Below are 20686 nucleotides of genomic sequence, written 5' to 3' on the forward strand. Positions count from 1 at the left end.
AGAACAATTATTGTATAGCAATATATAAGGTAATAAAAGTCATGCAGCGATGCATCTACTGCGATCTCCCATAAGCTCACATGTTAACAAAATGACTATTGGAAGGGAAAGATCCTACTTTTGAAATGGAATAATTCAAAATGCACTGATGAGCCCCAATTTTCTTTGGTTGTGCAGTTATAACTAAAAGGTAAGAAATTGCAGGAGCAAATTTTGAAATTTTAGGTGTAATCAGTTCCTTTCAATTTTAACCCTAAGTGAGTAATGGGAGAGTAGCATATACAGCAGTACAGCGTAGATATGCTGGGCAAAGGAATGATTCACATCCCAGGTGGGATGGCACAAGATTTCATCATGCTACTCAGAATGGCATGCAATTTAAAACTTATCTGGAATTTTCCATTTAATATTTTCAGACCAGGTTTGACTGCAGAAAGCGAACCAGCGGATAAGGGGGGTGGGTAAAACTACTGTACAAACCTACCATATCTTATGTCTAATATTTTTGTAATTTAGCAATGTTTAATGGACTTCTAGTATTATTAAGACCACATGTTTAGTAACGAGAACTAGTTTTATTAAAATAACAATAAAACATAAGTTTCATAAGTAAGTCATCAGACTTATATCATCAGTGCACAGGAATTGTATTAATCCATACAAAAAATTAGAAAGAATATTTAGTAACATAAACAGTCTACATGTAACAGATTCAATAAATCACTAAATGAAACATTGTGCACGTGAAAGAACAAAGCTAGTTACTGCTGTCACGTTCTGTAGCATAATGCATGTCATCTCCCAGATCTGCATCTGTTAGGTTTTTAATAAATGCATACCAAGGAAATATATGACATTTCAGTTGTGTGAAAGGCTAATCCTGATCTATGTTTCCTTTTCTTTTCAAGTCTATACATGTGTTGACATATGGATCTCTTTCTGAATCATCTTGTCTGGCCAACATAGCAAACACTGCAAGAGCAATGAATTTTATATACAGCAATCCCTCGATTAATATGCCCCCGATTAGTGCGCCTCTAAAATTCGATTAGTGCACCTATATACATCTTAAAATAAATGTTACAGATTTTAAAAATTTTTGATCTATACATTTTTTATGGCTAACTATTTTAAAAAATCACTCACCAGGATGAAATAATTTAGTTACTGATTTGAAACATTTTACAAAGTTATTTTTTAATGGCATACTATACTATTTCCATGTACACAATGTTCCAAATTTACCGTCAAAATTTATGTTGTCTGCTTTATATAGCATTTTATTGAGCATATCTCATGCAATTGTTTTCCTTACTTTTTTTTTTTTAATTATTTTCCTAACCTTTAATCATGAGTAAAAGAATTAGTAAGCAAAAAATAGAAGTGTGAAAATGATTTGAAAAGTAATCTGAATGGAAGAAAAACTTGAAATAATAAAGAAAAATGAACATGGCGAGTCCAGAGCAAAGATAGGACAAGAACACAAAAATGGGTGAATCAACTGCTGAATACAAAGAGAAAGGTAAGGCTGCTTCAAGTTCATCATGCATGCACTCAAAATCAAAGTATTATAATGATTGAATTAGAGAGACTTCTTTTTAGATGGATCGAAGATTGTAACCAAAACTGGATCCTGCTAAACACTGGCCTTATTAAATCAAAAGCTTTGTCTCTTTGTAACTTGGAAAGAAAGGGCTATCAATGATGGAAAAGAAGAAGAATTCCACGTTAGTGCTGGTAATTTGAGCGTTTCAAAAAGAGAAATAGCCTACATAATGTTCTAATCACAGGCGAAGCTGTAAGTGCAGATAAGGAGATATCCAGAGATTTTGAAGAAAATTGTGTAAGAAGGGGACTATTGTGATCAGCAAATATTTAATGTCGATGAAACTGGCCTTTTTTTGGAAGTGAATGCTTTCCAGGACTTTTCTAGCCAAATCAGAGAAATCTCAGCCTGGTTATAAAGTCACAAAGTCGAATGAAATTACTGCTAACAATATGCTAGCCGTTTGGAAGCAATTCTTCCACATTGTGCAAATGATTTTAGAGGCTTTTCAAATGAATCAAAGTTAATTAAATCTCATTCTGAGAAGTTAAGTGATTCCGACCTGCTAAATTTAGATGCACAGTAGGAAGATCCTGAAGAATATGAAGAAAATTTAATCACTCACAAGCCCAAAGAGATTTTACAGAAACAAATTGAAAATAGTTTTCGTGGAATCAAAGTTTTTAAGCAACAATGCTTAGAGACTGAACCTGGTGAAGAGAGAACCAATAAAATTTGCAGAAGAGGCAATAGGACCATACCGTCAGTTGCAGGAAAAAAAGAAACGGAATGCCCACCAAACTACATTAGCTCAATTCTCTGTTAAGAAGCAGAATAATAAATTTATATTCTGAATATGTTTTATTGTCTTTCAGATTCATGGTTTCCTTTAACTAGGCCCTGAGATATACCCTAATTCTTTTATAAAAAAACTTAAGGGTCAAAAAAGAAATCTGAGGAACAAATTATACTTTTCCCCATAGGTTATTATATCTGATTAGTGCGTTTTTGATTAATGCGCCTGTTTTAAAGAACGCATTATGTGCATTAATCGAGGGATTGCTGTATTCCAAGTTTCTTTATCAGTGGATGCAAGATTCTAGCAATCTTGCATTGCTATAGAAACCACTTTATTGTAAGTATGCAGCATCACCGCGATTCTATCCATAACATTCTTGAGGTAAGGAGAATTGCAATTTTGAAATCTTCCTTTGTCTGAAGAAACTGTTTGCAGGCAGGTCTAAAATTTTATCAATTGTCTTCAGTTCATACCCATTAGGGTAAAAAGGAGAGTATGTTTAAGGTAGCCAAGTTCTTCATTCCTTTTTTTCTGTAGTACTGCAGGTGCTGTAGGCTCAGTCCTGCAATGTTTTTATCATGTCCATTTTTTTGAAATGGATGGTGACCTTTTTTCTTCTTCAGATACTTTGAGACAGATGTCAAGGAATGGTAATTTCTGTCATCAACAAGTTCTAGAGTAAATTTTGTGTTTGAGTGCAAGCTTAATCTTTAAATTTCTCTAATTCTTCTGTTATTCTTCCTGACTAAAAAATAAAAACATCATCGACGTAACACACAGCCAAGTTTTTGATAATGGTCTATCATTACCATAATTCCTAAGCCTTTTTAAAGGCAACGTCAGATCCTTACAATTTTTGGCAGGTATATGTGAAATACATTTTGTTATGTACACCAATGCCAATGACAAAACTATAAGAGAAACAAAGTAATGAAAATATTGTTTTAAAATTACAATAGTTACTGAAAAAAATTAAAAAAAAAAAAGAAAATAATAATAATTAAAATCTACTACATGAACATAAAATAAAATACAAGAAAATATAATAAAAAAAAAGATTGTATGAAATCAGAACAGGACTCGAAATTCATGATAAGAAGAAAATAAACACAAAGCTTTCAAATAATAAAACAACTGGCTAGTGATTACCTTTTGCTTTTATATAAAAAATGAAGAATATTTATGAAAACAATTGTGTTAATTACAATGGCAATTAGAAGAGTGTATGTATGTGTGTGTGTCTTCAATCTATTTTATAAAAACTATCATAACAAATTCCAAAGGATTCTTCTTTGTTTGGAATCAACTCCAAACAGACTCCTTTGTATAAGAAATTCCTCCTTAAATTATATAAGAATTTTAATATAATTCCTCATTTGAGAAATTATCATCATCAAATTCCTACCATGTACCCTCAAGGGACAGGATATGATAGTACTACATGAAAAATTTACATCATTACTAACTTCCTATCTACAATTTTTCTCCAAATCAGTCTGTTACTTGTCAAGACATTATCAGATCTTATATTTCTATTGTCGAAGGCACTTTGTACCGTATCAATCCACTTATATCTTGGTCTTCCTCTGGGTCATTTTCCTGCCAACCTGGCAGAGAACAAGTTTGGCTAATCTTTCTTAGCCCATTCTGTTTAAGTGACCATACCACCTGAGATTAGCTCTGCTAACACATTCCTGGATGCTGACAATGCCAGGTTCTTTCCTAATATCCTCGTTTTTAATATGATATTGCCATTGATGCCATCTGTTCATGCCTCTAATCTTTCTCAAGACTCTCACATCTGTGGTCTCTAGTCTTTGGTCAAGTGTTTTACTTCTTACCCCGCCATAAGATCCATAAGTTAAAACTGGCTTGAACACCGTCTTGTATACAGCTAATTTAGTGTTCCGACTAATTTCTCTCTTATTCCATATAAATTTATTCAATTGACTTCCTACCATACCACCTTTGTTGATTCTGTTGTCTATTTCCTGTTTAATTTACAATTTTCACTAAAAATCGTGCCTAAGCAGCTGAAATGTTTTGCTTGTTCCACAGGTTCTACATTCACAACACAGTTGACATTTTCAACGATTCTGCCTATTTCCATTGTCTTTGTCTTTTTATTGCTGATCGCCGTACCATATCTATTGCAACAGTTATTCAATTTAGTCAGTGAATTTTGGAGACTTGTAGCGGATTTATTTAGAAGTATAACATCATCTGCATTAAGCAAAGAGCTGACATTAACATCTCCAATTCTGCTATCAGGTTTAATACCACTTTTCTTCATAATGTGGTCCATATAGATAATGAATAACAGAGGGGATAATGTACATCCCTGTCTCACACCAGATTTAACATTAAACCACCTTCCTGTACTTCCTTCAATTCTAACTGCTGACTTACAACTCAAATAAAGACTAAGTATTGCTTGATATAATGCTCCATTGACACCATATAACTGGATTGTATTGAATAGCATTTCTCTTGGCACCTTGTCATATGCCTTTTTCAGATCGACAAAACTTAAATAGAGTTCTTTGTTATATTCCCATGATTTTTCAACTATTTGTCGTAAAGTGAAGATCTGATCCTGACAGCCTCTATTTGGTCTGAATCCAGCTTGTTCTTCATGAAGCTTTTCTTCCACAATCCTTCTCAAACATTTCTCAAGTATACTTGCATAGATCTTACCAGGAACACTCAGTAGGGAAATACCTCTGTAATTCTCACATTCAGTTTAATTTCCCTTTTATACATATAGGTACTATGAGAGCTCTACTCCAATCATCGGGAATTATTCCCTCTGTCCATTCATTCTGAACTATGCAGTGCAGCCACTGTAAGATTCTTATACCAACATACTTCAGCATTTCTGGTCTAATATCATCTACTTCTGCTGCCTTTCCACATTTGAAGCCTTTGATGGCTTTTTCTACCTCAAGTATAGATATGTATTCCAGACTGCATGCCTAGTAAGTGTTTTTTTGTTTCATCACTGCGTGTTTCATTTAGCAACTTTTGGAAGTAATTACCCCATACTTCAAGGATATCTTTTCCTCCCGTTTTCATGTCACCTTTAACATCTTTAATTCCTTTTACAGCACTCTTTCCTCCATTCTTAAGCTTCTTCAACAACCTCCATAATATTTTGCCACCTTCTTGATATTTATTTTCTATGTTCTTGCCAAAGTCCTCCCATGCCTTTTGTTTCGCTAGTTTTACAGTGTTTAGCTTACTTACATTTGTCTCTGTATTCTCTAAGAGCACTTCTTTTGATGTTTTTAGGGGATAAAAATTATCCATTTAACAACACTGCAAAAAAAAAAAAAATTCAAAAAAAACTTTAAATATACAAGCCAAAAATACATTAGTTTCTGATGAATATCCAGTTTAAAATGCAATGCATTAGATATTTATTATTTACTATTCAGAAAGAAGAAAAAAAACAAAATATACATACCGATCTGCTTCATCAAGCACTAAAATTTCTATTTTGTCCAAATTGAAGGTTGGAGTATTTTGCAGATGGTCAATTAAGCGTCCAGGTGTAGCAATAATGATATCAGGAATACGGCGAAGAGCTATCTCTTGAGCTTTTAAGTCTAATCCACCTGTAGAATAAAGTTTAAAATATTGCATATGTTATGAAAACCTGATGTTCCAAAAAAATAAAAAATAAAAACTGTATATCATAAAGGATTATCATGTAATTCTCCTTCCTCATATACAGGATGTTATAAAATATAAAATACATTTTAAAGTATCTTTAGTTAGCTAAAAGAAATCAATAGTACTCTTCTAGCCCCAACCAAACTCAGTTGCTTAGCCTCCACCACTACAATGTTCCTAATTCCGACTAGTATTATATGTATGTACAGTGTGTGTGTGTGTGTGTGTGTGTGTGTGTGTGTGTTCTATAGTCAATTGTCATTTTCTTTTCTTTGACAAGATTACTGCATAAAAAAAATAAATAAAAGAAACAATACAATAAAATAAAATTAAATTAATAAAAGAAATTAAAAAATCCTTAGCTCACCCATAGTACAAATGTACTATCATCATCATCAACAACCATGGGTCCAATGCTTGTAGGTGTCTGCTGCCATCTTGATATGATTCTTCCATTGCATTCTGTTTTGTGCAAGATGACTCAATTTGTGTATAAAATTTCCACACCATTTGACGATGTCATCGCCCCATTCTCTGTTTGGTCTTCCTCTTTTGTTCTTTCCTTCAATCATTACAAACAGCAACGTTTTTAATTTTCTCTCATCATTCATTCTACATATATGGCCAAATAGGTGTAGTTTCCTTTTGATTATTTTCTGGATCAGGTTTTCTTTTGGTTGTGTTCGTCTGTAGATTTCCATATTGTTCACTTTCTGTATCCAGCTTATTCTCAAGATCTTTCTATAGCACTTCCTCTCAAATGCCAATATCCTCCTTTCAGATTCTCTCAGGAGTACCCAGGCCTCGCATCCATAGAGCATGCTGCTGAAGATACAGGTTTCTAAAATGCACAGTTTAGTTTGCATCTTTATAGCTCGGCTCTTCCATATTTTGTCCATGGCTTTTAAAATAGTTGTTGCTCTGGCTATTCGAATTTTTCTCTCTTTTTTGAGGTCCAAGTCATGCATCATGTGGCATCCAAGATATGTGACGTGTTCCACATTTTCCAGTTGAAATCTGTCTATCGTAACTCTGTTCAGTAACTCCTGTTGTCTGAATATCATTGTTTTAGTTTTTTCAAAGTTGGCATTTAGTCCATATCTTTTTCCTTCTGTGTATAGTGTTTGCAATGTCTGTTCCAGCCTTGCTACGTCTTCTTCAATCACAACGATGTCATCTGCAAAGCAGAAGTAGTTTATTGCCATTTATTGAAATGCCTCCACCTTCTTCTTTAATCTTATCTAGTGTTCTTCCCAGATGTGTGATGAAGATGACTGGTGATATTGGGTCCACTTGTTCTGTGCCTCGACTAGTGGCAAACCAATCTCCAGTCTCACCTGCTATTCGGATTTTTGCTTGTACTTGGCTTTTATATCTTTTAGCAGGCAGATCAATTTATTGTCCACACCATAGGATTCCAAGACAGCCCATGTTATATTTTGGTCAATATTATCAAATGCTTTTTGGAAGTCCACGAAACAGTAATATATCTTTTTGCTCTTTCTTCGAGCTTTCTCTGCTATTAGTCTTAGTGTGAGTATTTGTTGCACTGTACTTCAATCTTGTCGAAATCCAGCTTGCTCATCCGGAAGACGTGCCTCCATATGCCCCTTCAGGCACTCTGTTAGTATTTTCATCAGCACTTTGCCAAGATGACTTATTAATGCAATAGTTCTGTAATTGGTGCATTCTAAAGCACTGCCTTTTTTATGAACAACCAAGACCGATTTTTTCCACTCTTTGGGGCATACCCTGATCTTCATTTCATTACATGGCCTTATGTATTTCTTTTGCAAATGATTCTCCCCCATATTTTAGCATCTCGCCTATTATGTTGTCATTTCCAGGACTCTTGTTGTTCTTGAGATGTTTTATAGCCTTATTCACCTCTTCTTCCAAGATGTCATTTTCAAAGATCTCTGCTGGTGGAGAGATTGCTTTTAGTTCTTTGATTACTTCTGTTCCAGTATCATTTAGTTGATTTTTATATAGTTTGCTGCAATATCTTGTCCATCTGTGTATGATTTCTGTCTTGTCCATCACTACTTTACCATTTTCATCTTTGACTGCTACTGATCTTGTTTGCTACTTCTTATTGACATTTCTTATAAGTTTGTAGACCTCTCTAGTTTTGTGTTCTCCATGGTACTGTTCAATGTCTTTGCACTGGTCCTCCAACCATTTGGCTTTATCAGATCTTGCTGCTTTCCGTACTTCATTGCATTTTTGACAGAATAACTCATCTGCTGCCTCTGAATTATCTCTTTTAAGTTTCAGTTCTCTTGTACCAATTTTAGGGTTTCCTGAGTTATCCATTTCTTTTTGATCCTTTCTCTTTCAGGAATTACTTCCTCTACTGCTTTATTTAGCACTGTAGTCAGTCGTTCTGCTCTTGTATTTATGTTTTGTTTTTCACTTGGGGTCTTAAGCTTAGTTTCCAATATGTTCTGATATGCTGTTCTTATCCTGTCTTCATTTAGTTTTGAGATGTCTCTAGCTTTTTGGAACTTTCCTTTGTACTTCTGTTTCAGTTTTAGTCTTATATTCGCAATCACTAAGCTGTGGTCCGAATCAATATCAGCTCCTTGGAATGATCTGCACTGTTGAACTGAGGTTCTCCATTTCTGGTCTATTAATATCAGGTTGATCATATTCCTGTGTTTGCCATCGAAGGAGCGCCATGTCCATTTACAACAATCTTTTTGTTGGAATTTGGTATTGCACATCAGGTTATTATCCATGGCAAATTCCAGAAGCATCTCTCCATGTTCATTTCTTTCTCCATATCCAAATTTTCCCATAAGCTTTTCCCATCCAGTGTTATTTTTGACAATCTTTGCATTCCAGTCTCCCCCAATGTACTATAGGTTTCTAAAAAACTACATCATGCTCCATGAATCTATATTTCATCTTCAATTCTACATAATTAATCACATCGTCTCACTTGCTTCCCTGCAAAAAAACACTTAAGTATAGAAAAGCACGTGTCAAGCTATACCAATTGTACATGAAGGTATGGAAACTATGAAAGTATATGATGCAGCTATATGCACATTACAGGTAATCTGTTAATTTTTAACAAATACATTGCATACTGTATGCAAGATAAATTATTCATCCACTTTTTGTATATTTAACTTCCATATATTTTTTTAAAAATGATGTATTAATAAATAAAACAATAAAATGAATCAAGAATTAACACATCAAGAAATCAATTTCTTGATGTGTTAATTCCCTTAAGGGGAGTACAAGTTACTAAGACAGCACAACATGATTTACATTAGTACTAATTTCCTATCAACAATTTTATTCATAACTAGTCAATTACTTGTCAGCACTCAAATACTATCATATCTGATATTTCAGACTTCCAGGATAGTTCTGACTGAATCAATCCACCTAGATCTTGGCCTTCCTCTGCATCTTTTTTGGCTATTCTAGCATCAAACAATGTTTTCTTAATCTTTGCTCTCTCATTCTGTTTAAATGACCATTACCACCTTAGATTAGCTCTGCTCACACATTCTTGAAATGATAACAATGTCAAGTTTTTTGCGAATATGTTAATTTTTACTATAATTCTGCCATTGATGCTCTGTTTTCACTCTACTAATTTTGTGCACTCCCATATCTATGAACTCTAGTCTTTTATCAGGTGTTTTATTTCTAACTAGATTCTCAGATAAATAACTTAAAAACTGGTTTGAATACTGTCTTTTATACTGCTAATTTAGTGTTTTGGCTTAATTTCTTTCTTATTCCATATAAATTTATTCTTAACTTTCTCCCAATAATACCAACTACTCTTACAATGTTGCTTATTTCCATATTAAATTTGCCATCTTCACTAAAAACTGCAATAAATAAGCTGAAACATTTTACTTGTCCAATAGATTCTCCATAAAAATGTAGCTGAAGTTTTCTATATTCCTGCCAATTTTCACAGGTCTTTTTATTGCTGACTTTCATGCCAAATTTGTTACAGCTGTTATTCAATTTAGTCAGAGAATCCTGGAGATGAACTGGATTTGTTTAGAAGTACAACATCAACTGTATAAAAAATATCTCTCTAATTCAGATGATATCAAGTTCGATGCTACTTTCTGTCATAATGTAATTCATATTGGTAATGAATAAAAATGGAGATAGTGTGCACTTATCTTATGCCTGATTTTACATCAGACCATCAACCTGTATTTCCTTCAATTCCAATTGCTGACTTACAACATATATATATATAGACTATGTATTGCTCTGTATAATGCTCCACTTAACCTATATAAATGTTAGTTATTCATATGTGATGTCAATGGACACTATATGGTCATTCTCGCACTAAGGGTTTTGAATGTGAAGCCCTCTGCTAGAAGAGTACATCCTGTTGTTATTCTAGCTGAAATTTCATTATGAAGTTTATAGTTGCTTGTAATGATTTGTCCTAGATATTTGTATGAATTCACTATTTTAAACTGTCTTTGATTTATTTCAATTTGTTCTTTTTTCTGAAGTAGTTCCACTATACATTATTTTTCATTTATCCATATTTATTTGTACGCTAATATCCAGACTTACTTCATTTAATTCAATAATCACATGTTCTAGTTCATTTTGATGTTGCTATTAGAATGATATCATCAAGAGAATCATAGATTGCTTAAGTATTCTCCATCAATATTCAGTCCTCTTTTCTCCCAATTTTCTCATATGTGATAATCTAAATGAAGAAATCACACCTGTTTTTGACTTATTTTAACTTAATCACTATAGCTTACATGGAATGAATATATTAATTAGTATAATGCTGTATATAATAAATTATTATATTGCGACTGACAATAGTTAAAAATAATTGGAGCTAGATTGAATTAAAGATAATTTTTCCGCAACAGGAAGAGAAAATTCAAATTAGAGGTCCTGAAGTCAAAGACATTTCTTTAAAAAAAAAAAAAAAAAATACAGTTTATTAACTATTTTTAAGTGTGATAAGGGTTTCATGGATAACATTTTACTCTCAAAGTATACAGTGAAGAACCAGTTTGAGAGAGAGTATGATGAAGAATCAATGATTAATTCTTGCCTATAGCAAATAACAATCTGTAAGTTCTGGTTTTCTTCCACTAAACTGGTGCTCGATGCTCTTGTTCCAATGTCTAAACAAACTTTCAGTTTATTCGACATGAGTGATATTACAGGAACAAATGTTTTGTATTGACAAATGTTTGTTAAAAATTATTTCTTTCAATTATTCTGAAAGAAAAAAAAATTAATTAATTAATAAATGGGAAGAGAGAGATAGCAGAAGTGAACTTTAAACCCAACATTGGTAGGTTTTCTATAACAGATGCATTTTGATGAAATACTTTAACACAACGGAAGATTACTAAGTTTAGATTGTAGTAAAAATGTAATTTCCACAATACGTAGCTGCTCAATTAGCAATTTAGTACGTACTTAGCTTGTATTCCAGACTATATCTTTGCAAATGATCACAGTGAAAAGCTAGCAACTTCTAGCTATTAATAAATAAAATAAAACAAGGGATTTGCTCTGAAAATATAGAAATGAAGTGACAATGACTGACTATGAATGATAATTGTGTTTTATGCAAGCCCTGTTGGTGAGGTGCAATGATTGGTTTCAGTATAAATTAAGCCATTAATTGCATGTGCACTTCACAACAGGTGAAGTTAAATCTCCATATGAGACTGAACAACTCAATGAAAACCAGCAAATTTCTCATCACCTGTACAGTTGTGCAATGACAAAAATAATGAAAGAAATATTATGCTGATTTGTAAGAACTTAACTATGGAATTCTAGAAAGTAAGCAATATTGTCTCAATCAATGACTTATCCCTAATATAAGTATTAGGGATAAGTCATTGAAGGTTATATGAACAATGATTTAAGTTAATGGAAAATCATTTCAATATGATAATTATGGGAAATATGGAGCAAAAGAAAATGGAGGATGAAATAGCTTTTGAATGAGTACATTTATGGTAAGTAAGTATTAAGATGCATGGAAGGCAATGGAGAACCATTATGCATACTGCATACTTTTTCTCTTTCTCCAAGTAATGATGAACAAGTCAATATGGAAGAATGAGTTATGCACAAGAACAGATGGGACCTCTGGGTCTGATTTTGTACAGTATGCTACCAGGGAGGGGGTGTTAATATTTAATGAATTTATTTATCCTGTAGGCGACTGCGCCATTGTTAATATTTAATGAATTATCCTATATAGGCTGCCTGCGCCATTGTTATTTATAATGTGTATTATAAATAATATTTCATTTACTAACAATTATTTTTATTTTTGACTCCGAGTGTCCCTATATGTTATTACATTTGCACAAAGAGTTCACTCCAATTGGTGCAATGACTTTAACTCACTCTTTCAGAATCCAACTAATCATTGACTCAATACCAAGTACAAAATAAACACATTTAATAAAACTTAAAACAATATATATACACTTCTAGTAAAAATACATAACTACAATTACAGATTATATGGATCCAAGGCCTTATTAAAAAAATATAAACTTACTCTTAAGACAAAACACTTTTTCTTTTTACAATCACAAAAAAAATGTTCATAGTCTTATTCTCTTCCTGTTAAGGCTCTTTCCAGAAGTTACAAGGTTCTGTACTTCATTTTCTAGGATCCCTTTAAAATTCCTTTTTACTGCCTCACACAAAACAAAATCAAGTTCCTTCCTACTTGAATATATCTTGGCCAGTTTATAAAAACTTAGTTTCAAGATTTCCTTTTTCTTTACTTATTCCTTCTTGAAACATATTATTTTCACCATTCCTTTTTCGGAATACAATATGAAATTTCCTTTTAATTGCCGCACACAAAAAATCAAGTTCCTCCCAACTTGAATATTCCTCGGCCAGTTTATAAAAACTTAGTTTCAAGATTTCCTTTTTCTTCAGTACTTGTTCCTTCTTGAAACATATTATTTCCACTATTCCTTTTTCGGAATATAATATGAAATTTCCTTTTGACTGCCGCACACAAAAAAAATCAAGTTCCTCCCAACTTGAATATTATTCGGCCAGTTTATAAAAACTTAGTTTCAAGATTTCCTTTTTCTTCTTTGCTTATTCCTTCTAGAAACATATTATTTCCACTATTCCTTTTTCGGAATACAATATAAAATTTCCTTTCAACTGCCGCACACAGAAAATCAAGTTCCTCCCAACTTGAATATTTACCGGCCAGTTTATAAAAACTTAGTTTCAAGATTTCCTTTTTCTTCTGTACTTATTCCTTCTTGAAACATATTATTTCCACTATTCTTTTTTCGGAATATAATATGAAATTTCCTTTTGACTGCCGCACACAAAAAAAATCAAGTTCCTCCCAACTTGAATATTATTCGGCCAGTTTATAAAAACTTAGTTTCAAGATTTCCTTTTTCTTCTGTACTTATTCCTTCTTGAAACATATTATTTCCACTATTCCTTTTTCGGAATACAATATGAAATTTCCTTTTAACTGCCGCACACAAAAAATCAAGTTCCTCCCAACTTGAATATTCCTCGGCCAGTTTATAAAAACTTAGTTTCAAGATTTCCTTTTTCTTCTGTACTTATTCCTTCTTGAAACATATTATTTCCACTATTCCTTTTTCGGAATACAATATGAAATTTCCCTTTAACTGCTGCACACAAAAAATCAAGTTCCTCCCAACTTGAATATTACTCGGCCAGTTTATAAAAACTTAGTTTCAAGATTTCCTTTTTCTTCTGTACTTATTCCTTCTTGAAACATATTATTTCCACTATTCCTTTTTCGGAATATAATATGAAATTTTATATTGTATTCCGAAAAAGGAATAGTGGAAATAATATGTTTCTAGAAGGAATAAGCAAAGAAGAAAAAGGAAATCTTCAAACTAAGTTTTTATGAACTGGCCGAGGAATATTCAAGTTGGGAGGAACTTGATTTTTTGTGTGCGGCAGTCAAAAGGAAATTTCATATTGTATTCCGAAAAAGGAATAGTGGAAATAATATGTTTCAAGAAGGAACAAGTACTGAAGAAAAAGGAAATCTTGAAACTAAGTTTTTATAAACTGGCCGAGGAATATTCAAGTTGGGAGGAACTTGATTTTTTGTGTGCGGCAATTAAAAGGAAATTTCATATTGTATTCCGAAAAAGGAATGGTGAAAATAATATGTTTCAAGAAGGAATAAGTAAAGAAAAAGGAAATCTTGAAACTAAGTTTTTATAAACTGGCCAAGATATATTCAAGTAGGAAGGAACTTGATTTTGTTTTGTGTGAGGCAGTAAAAAGGAATTTTAAAGGGATCCTAGAAAATGAAGTACAGAACCTTGTAACTTCTGGAAAGAGCCTTAACAGGAAGAGAATAAGACTATGAACATTTTTTTTGTGATTGTAAAAAGAAAAAGTGTTTTGTCTTAAGAGTAAGTTTATATTTTTTTAATAAGGCCTTGGATCCATATAATCTGTAATTGTAGTTATGTATTTTTACTAGAAGTGTATATATATTGTTTTAAGTTTTATTAAATGTGTTTATTTTGTACTTGGTATTGAGTCAATGATTAGTTGGATTCTGAAAGAGTGAGTTAAAGTCATTGCACCAATTGGAGTGAACTCTTTGTGCAAATGTAATAACATATAGGGACACTCGGAGTCAAAAATAAAAATAATTGTTAGTAAATGAAATATTATTTATAATACACATTATAAATAACAATGGCGCAGGCAGCCTATATAGGATAATTCATTAAATATTAACAATGGCGCAGTCGCCTACAGGATAAATAAATTCATTAAATATTAACAATGGCGCAGTCGACTACAGGATAATTGGTTATGACTAAACTATTTTAGAATCCAAAAGGCAAATCTTGACTCAAAAAAAAAAAAAAAAATGGCTACAGAAAATAGTAATATTAGTAGTAAAGTTCCTTCAGTTAATGATGAAGAATTTTTTAGGTTAATAAATCCAACCTTAGTAATACCTTCTTTCTCAGGTGATAGTAGTGAAAGCATAGAAACATTTTTTAAGTATGCAGAAAAAATTAAAGATTTAGGAAATTGGTCAGATTTTCACTTGTTAATTATACTTCGTAATAAATTGTTGGGAAAAGCCAAAACATTCTTAAACACATCTCCTTTACTACGAGATACTGACAATTATGCAACCTTTAAAAGTTTGCTAATATCAGAATTTTCAAATGTAAGAGAATTAGGGCCTAACATTTGGAAGATTCAGCAGTGTATCCAAGGTAATAAGGAATCTGTTTCTGAATATTATCATAGATTGTGGACCATTGCTCATGGATTTAATATTTCATCTGAAGAGAAATCCTCTTTAGAATGGTTGCTCTTTAATCAATTTAGGCTTGGCCTCAAGGATAATTTAAAAGAAACAGCGTATAAGAAAAAAGTTAGAAACCTTGAACAATGTTTTGAGCTTGTTAAAGAAAAGGAAGAAAGATTAAGAGATATTTTTCATTCCTCAAGCAATAAGCAAGTAAATTCTTTTCAGCATAATCAAACTCATTCTTCTAGCATTGTGGGTACTGATAAAATGAGAGAAGAAAAGCTTCAAAAGGGTAAAGCTGAAAATAAAAAGAAAAAGTCTAAGGAAACTTCTGTGAATTTTACTAAAGATATTCCAGAATCTGATTCCAGGATAAAATTACATGATTTGGAAAAATATGAGGAACTGAAAACATTTCTGAGTGAAGAAATAGAAAGACAACAGAGACCCATAATACAAGGACAGGAACTTCTGTTTAAGATGATGTCGGATTTATCAATGTTGAAAAATCTTACAGATAATCAATCTTTTTCTTGTAAATCTGATGACATTGATAGGAATAAAGCATCTCATAGAAGATACATTCCAAAATGTTTTAGATGCAATAAACAGGGTCATTTTGCTAAAGATTGTTATGTTAGAGATAGATCTTGTTTTCAAAATAAGAAATCAGAGAATAAAGGTAAATCTGGAATTAGTTATTATTCCAATATTATACTGGCAAGGACAGAAATGTCAAACTATTCACTAAACATGGGTAAAGCCAAAGACAGCTATAACCATAAAAGAAAGTTTGATGTAGCATTAGCTCCTTATGCTAATGAAAGTAATCCTTTAACAGTATTACAAGGATTTATTGAAGATGTACCTTGTGAAATCTTACTTGATACAGGTGCACACATTTCACTCATTTCTTATAGCTTATTTAACAAAATTAAATCTCTAATTCCAAATGATATTTCAGTTTTAAGCAATCCAATTAAGTTAAAAGGAATATTTGAATCTGAAATTTCAGCTTATAGGCAAATCAATGTCTTTATTTCAATTCCTTGCTTTCCATTGAAAGTTTCTCATTCATTAATTGTTCTTCCAGAATCTTCAAATCCAAATGTACAAATAATATTTGGAATTGATTTTCTGAAACGTCATGGGTTTGTGTGTAATTTTGTTGATAATACAGTATCATTGTGTGGAGTAGAATGCTGTTTGGATAGGAAATCAGGTGACAGTGGAAAATTAAAGCAGTCTCCTGAAGTTTTTCTAGATACTAGTGATAGTGATCAAGTATTTAATATTGAAACTCTAAAGAATAAGGATCCTAGTATACAAATTTGGAAAAAGGATAAGATTATCCAAGCTCAAAAGGATGATCCCATACTAAAAACTATTTATGAGGCAGTATTGAAAGAGGAAACTCAACTAGATACATTTTTCAATCTGGATAACTTGTATTTAGATAAAGATGGGTTACTCTTGTCTAGAAAAATGGAAGATGGAAAATTGAAGGTGAAAATATTGGCACCAACTGAAATGATTCCTTGGATTATGTATACTTTCCATGATTCTGACTTAGCAGGACACCAAGGGTTTTCTAGAACTTTGGAAAGAATAAAGGATCGTTACATCTGGAAAGGTATGAAGAGTGATATACTCACGTATGTCAAGTCATGCCATAAGTGCCAAATAAGATCCCCTTTTAGAGGAAAAGCTCCTTTACAACCATTTCCAATTCCAACTAGACCATTTCAAGCTGTTGCTATTGATGTAGTAGGTCCTCTACCAATTACTAAAAAAGGAAATAGGTATATTCTAGTAGTCATAGACATGCTAACTAGATTTCCTGAAGCAGTATCAATGAAAGACCAATCTGCAAAAACTATTGCAAGAAAGTTTTTGAATATGATAGTTTGTAGATATGGAACTCCTCAGACCTTACTTTCAGATCAAGGAGCAAATTTCACATCTGAACTATTATTACAGTTATGTAAATTGCTTAATGTTAAGAAGATTTTTACAACACCTTATCATCCGCAATGTAATGGTATGTGTGAAAGACTAAATAGAAACATAAAGCAAATACTTTCAAAGTTGGCAAACACCAAAATGAATGATTGGGATACACATATCTCTCAAACATTATTTGCATGTAGGTCTGCTTTTCATTCTGCTATCAAGGAAAAACCATCTTTTGCATTATATGGTTTTGACCCAGTTTTTCCTAATGAACTTGTTTCAGTTATTCCAAATACAGGATACAGTGATATAAATGAATATTTAGAATTAGTAATAGATAAGTTTTCCACTACTCATAGACTAGTAGGTGAGATAAGTAAATTAAGTGCTCAGAAAACTAGACAATATATAAATCGTTTTAGAAAATATAAATCTTTTGTACCAGGTGATTTGGTATTGTTAGATGATAAATCTAGTATTAAAAGAGTTGGGACATTAGGAAAGAAAGCCTTAGGTCCATTTAGAATTTTAGACAATTTTTCTCCTGTGAATTTCAGAATTCAAGATGTCAATAATCCTAGTAAAATTTTAAATGTACATTCTGATAGATTAAAAAGGTACTTTTTGGGAAATAAAAATTTAGTTACTTTAGGTGATAATATGAATAAAATATTGAAGGATGAATGTAGTTTTCCTAATACTAATTGTGAATCTTATTCAAAGTTAAATGATAGGAAAGGGAATAGATCTAATATTCATACTTCAAATATGCAGCGAAAGAAAAAATTAAACTTTGGTAAAGTGAACCAAAATACAAGAAATTTTAGAATTCCCAAGACACATGTTTCAGATGATGTACAATGTAGGAATAATGATAATCAAATTGATTCTAATATTGATGAAAGTATAGCGGAATTTCATAGGTTGATAAATATAGGATTAAATAAGAAGAGGGAAGTTAAAGATACCTCAAATTTAGTTAGTAAGGATAAGAAATCCCAGAAACTTTTAGAATCACAAAAACCTGTAGAAACTGATTCTGATAGTGATGATTCTATAGATTTAGGACATCATTCAAGTAGTTTAAATGAAGTGTTTGAAAGGTATAAAAATGAAATATTTAAGTATACTAATTTGGAAGAAGAAAGTTCAGAATTATCTCTAGTGTCAGATGATTCTGAAACTAGTGATTCAGAAGATATACATAATGATTAGATAATTAGATTAGAATTAAAATATAACGATCTAGAAATAAATATTAAAAGTTTGTTTAGATGTAGGTTAAATATTTAAAAAAAAATTTTTTTTTAAAAAAAAAAAAATTTTTTTTTTACAGAAAAATGAAACTGATGTAAAAATAATCATATTAAAAATTCTGAATATTTTTACGTATTAATTTTGCTTGTTAGTTTTTGTTTTCATACACGCAGTGTCTGCACGTGTGATGTGCTTGCTATGAAAATAATTATATTAGAAGTAATATGTAAAGAAGTAAAAATATTGAAGTACTTACTTAATTGATTATTTGTATTATTTATAAGAAAGTTTGTTGTAATTTTAAATGTTGAATTTTGTGTTTGTGAAAGACTTTCTTCAGCGCTGGTGGATACAGCGAGTCAGCCATATTATTACAATGCGTAGTTTCTGACGTTGTTGAAGTGCGCATGCTCCCGGAGTGAACTTGATGTTTGATTGACAGCTGACAAGAAAGCGTTGCGTATCCAAGTTACAGTGGTAAACAAGAGAGCGTTCGGAAAGTTTTTTAGAACACTGGCCGAGGAATATTCAAGTTGGGAGGAACTTGATTTTTTGTGTGCGGCAGTTAAAGGAAATTTTATATTGTATTCCGAAAAGGGAATAGTGGAAATAATATGTTTCAAGAAGGAATAAGTAAAGAAGAAGGAAATCTTGAAACTAAGTTTTTATAAACTGGCCGAAGATATATTCAAGTAGGAAGGAACTTGAATTTTTTGTGTGCGGCAGTCAAAAGGAAATTTCATATTGTATTCCGAAAAAGGAATAGTGGAAATAATATGTTTCAAGAAGGAATAAGTACAGAAGAAAAAGGAAATCTTGAAACTAAGTTTTTATAAACTGGCCAAGATATATTCAAGTAGGAAGGAACTTGATTTTGTTTTGTGTGAGGCAGTAAAAAAGAATTTTTAAAGGGATCTTGAAAAGAGCCTTAACAGGAAGAGAATAAGACTATGAACATTTTTTTTGTGATTGTAAAGAAAAAGTGTTTTGTCTTAAGAGTAAGTTTGTATTTTTTTAATAAGGCCTTGGATCCATATAATCTGTATTTGTAGTTATGTATTTTACTAGAAGTGTATATATATTGTTTTAAGTTTTATTAAATGTGTTTATTTTGTACTTGGTGTTGAGTCAATGATTAGTTGGATTCTGAAAGAGTGAGTTAAAGTCATTGCACCAATTGGAGTGAACTCTTTGTGCAAATATAATAACATATAGGGACACTCGGAGTCAAAAATAAAAATAATTGTTAGTAAATGAAATATTATTTATAATACACATTATAAATAACTAATGGCGCAGCCTATATAGGATAAATCATTAAATATTAACAGGGGTTTGTAGATCTATGCTGGGGTCCCAGGAGGATAAGACCTCAAATGATGCTGCAGGATCAAAGCCTCCAGGAAGTTTTGGAGATAATGTAAGCACACAACATAAGAAAATGAACCTCAAAGAAAATACAAATATCAGCATCTGGAATGTTAATTCAATGTATCAAGCAGGGAAGATGGCCAATGTGATCAGAGAAACGAAAAGAATGAAGATATCAGTTCTTGGACTCTCAGAGGTTAGATGGAAAGGGAAAGGAGATATAAGAACAAACGATGGATTTAGACTTATTTACTCAGGAGGAGAAGAACATCAAAGGGGGGGGGGGTGTTGGAATAATGTTGGATTAAAGGGTAGCCAATATGGTGGAGGGATATTGGCAAAGATCTGAAAGAGTGATTGCTTTGAAAATAAAGGCCAAACCTAAAAATATCCTCATAATTCAAGCATACTTACCAACAACAGATCATACAGATGAAGTAGTTGAAGAGATCTATCAACAAATAGAGGAATGTTTACATTTAAAAAATAACAGAGATATACTGATAGTAATGGGAGATATGAACGCAAAGATAGGGAAAGGAAGAGAGGATGGTCTGGTGGGCCCTTGGGGTTTGGGAGAAAGAAATGAAAGGGAAGACAGACTGGTAAAGTTTTGCTGAAAAGACAAATTGATAGTGACTAGTGACTAACACCTGGTTTCAACAACATGAGAGAAGACTGTACATTTGGAGAGCACCTGGACAGAGAGGTGAAGAAATCAGAATGATTGTATATTAATTAATTCAAAACATAGAAATGTAATAAAAAATAC

General features: G+C 32.0%; 1 protein-coding gene across 1 annotated transcript in view; it reads right to left on the bottom strand.

Annotated features, from left to right (window-relative positions):
* Rs1 (Dead-box helicase Rs1) overlaps positions 1-20686 on the bottom strand; it is a 293164-nt gene that overhangs the window by 154007 nt on the left and 118471 nt on the right. Inside the window, exon 8 of the mRNA XM_090398602.1 lies at positions 5812-5962. Coding sequence (XP_090254728.1) covers positions 5812-5962 — 151 coding nt within the window. The remainder of the gene's footprint in view (positions 1-5811; positions 5963-20686) is intronic.

The sequence above is a fragment of the Typopeltis vanoorti genome, chromosome 9, assembly GCF_054136105.1.
Source record: "Typopeltis vanoorti isolate ZY-2024b chromosome 9, IOZ_Tvanoo_1.0, whole genome shotgun sequence".
Classification (NCBI taxonomy): domain Eukaryota; kingdom Metazoa; phylum Arthropoda; class Arachnida; order Uropygi; family Thelyphonidae; genus Typopeltis; species Typopeltis vanoorti.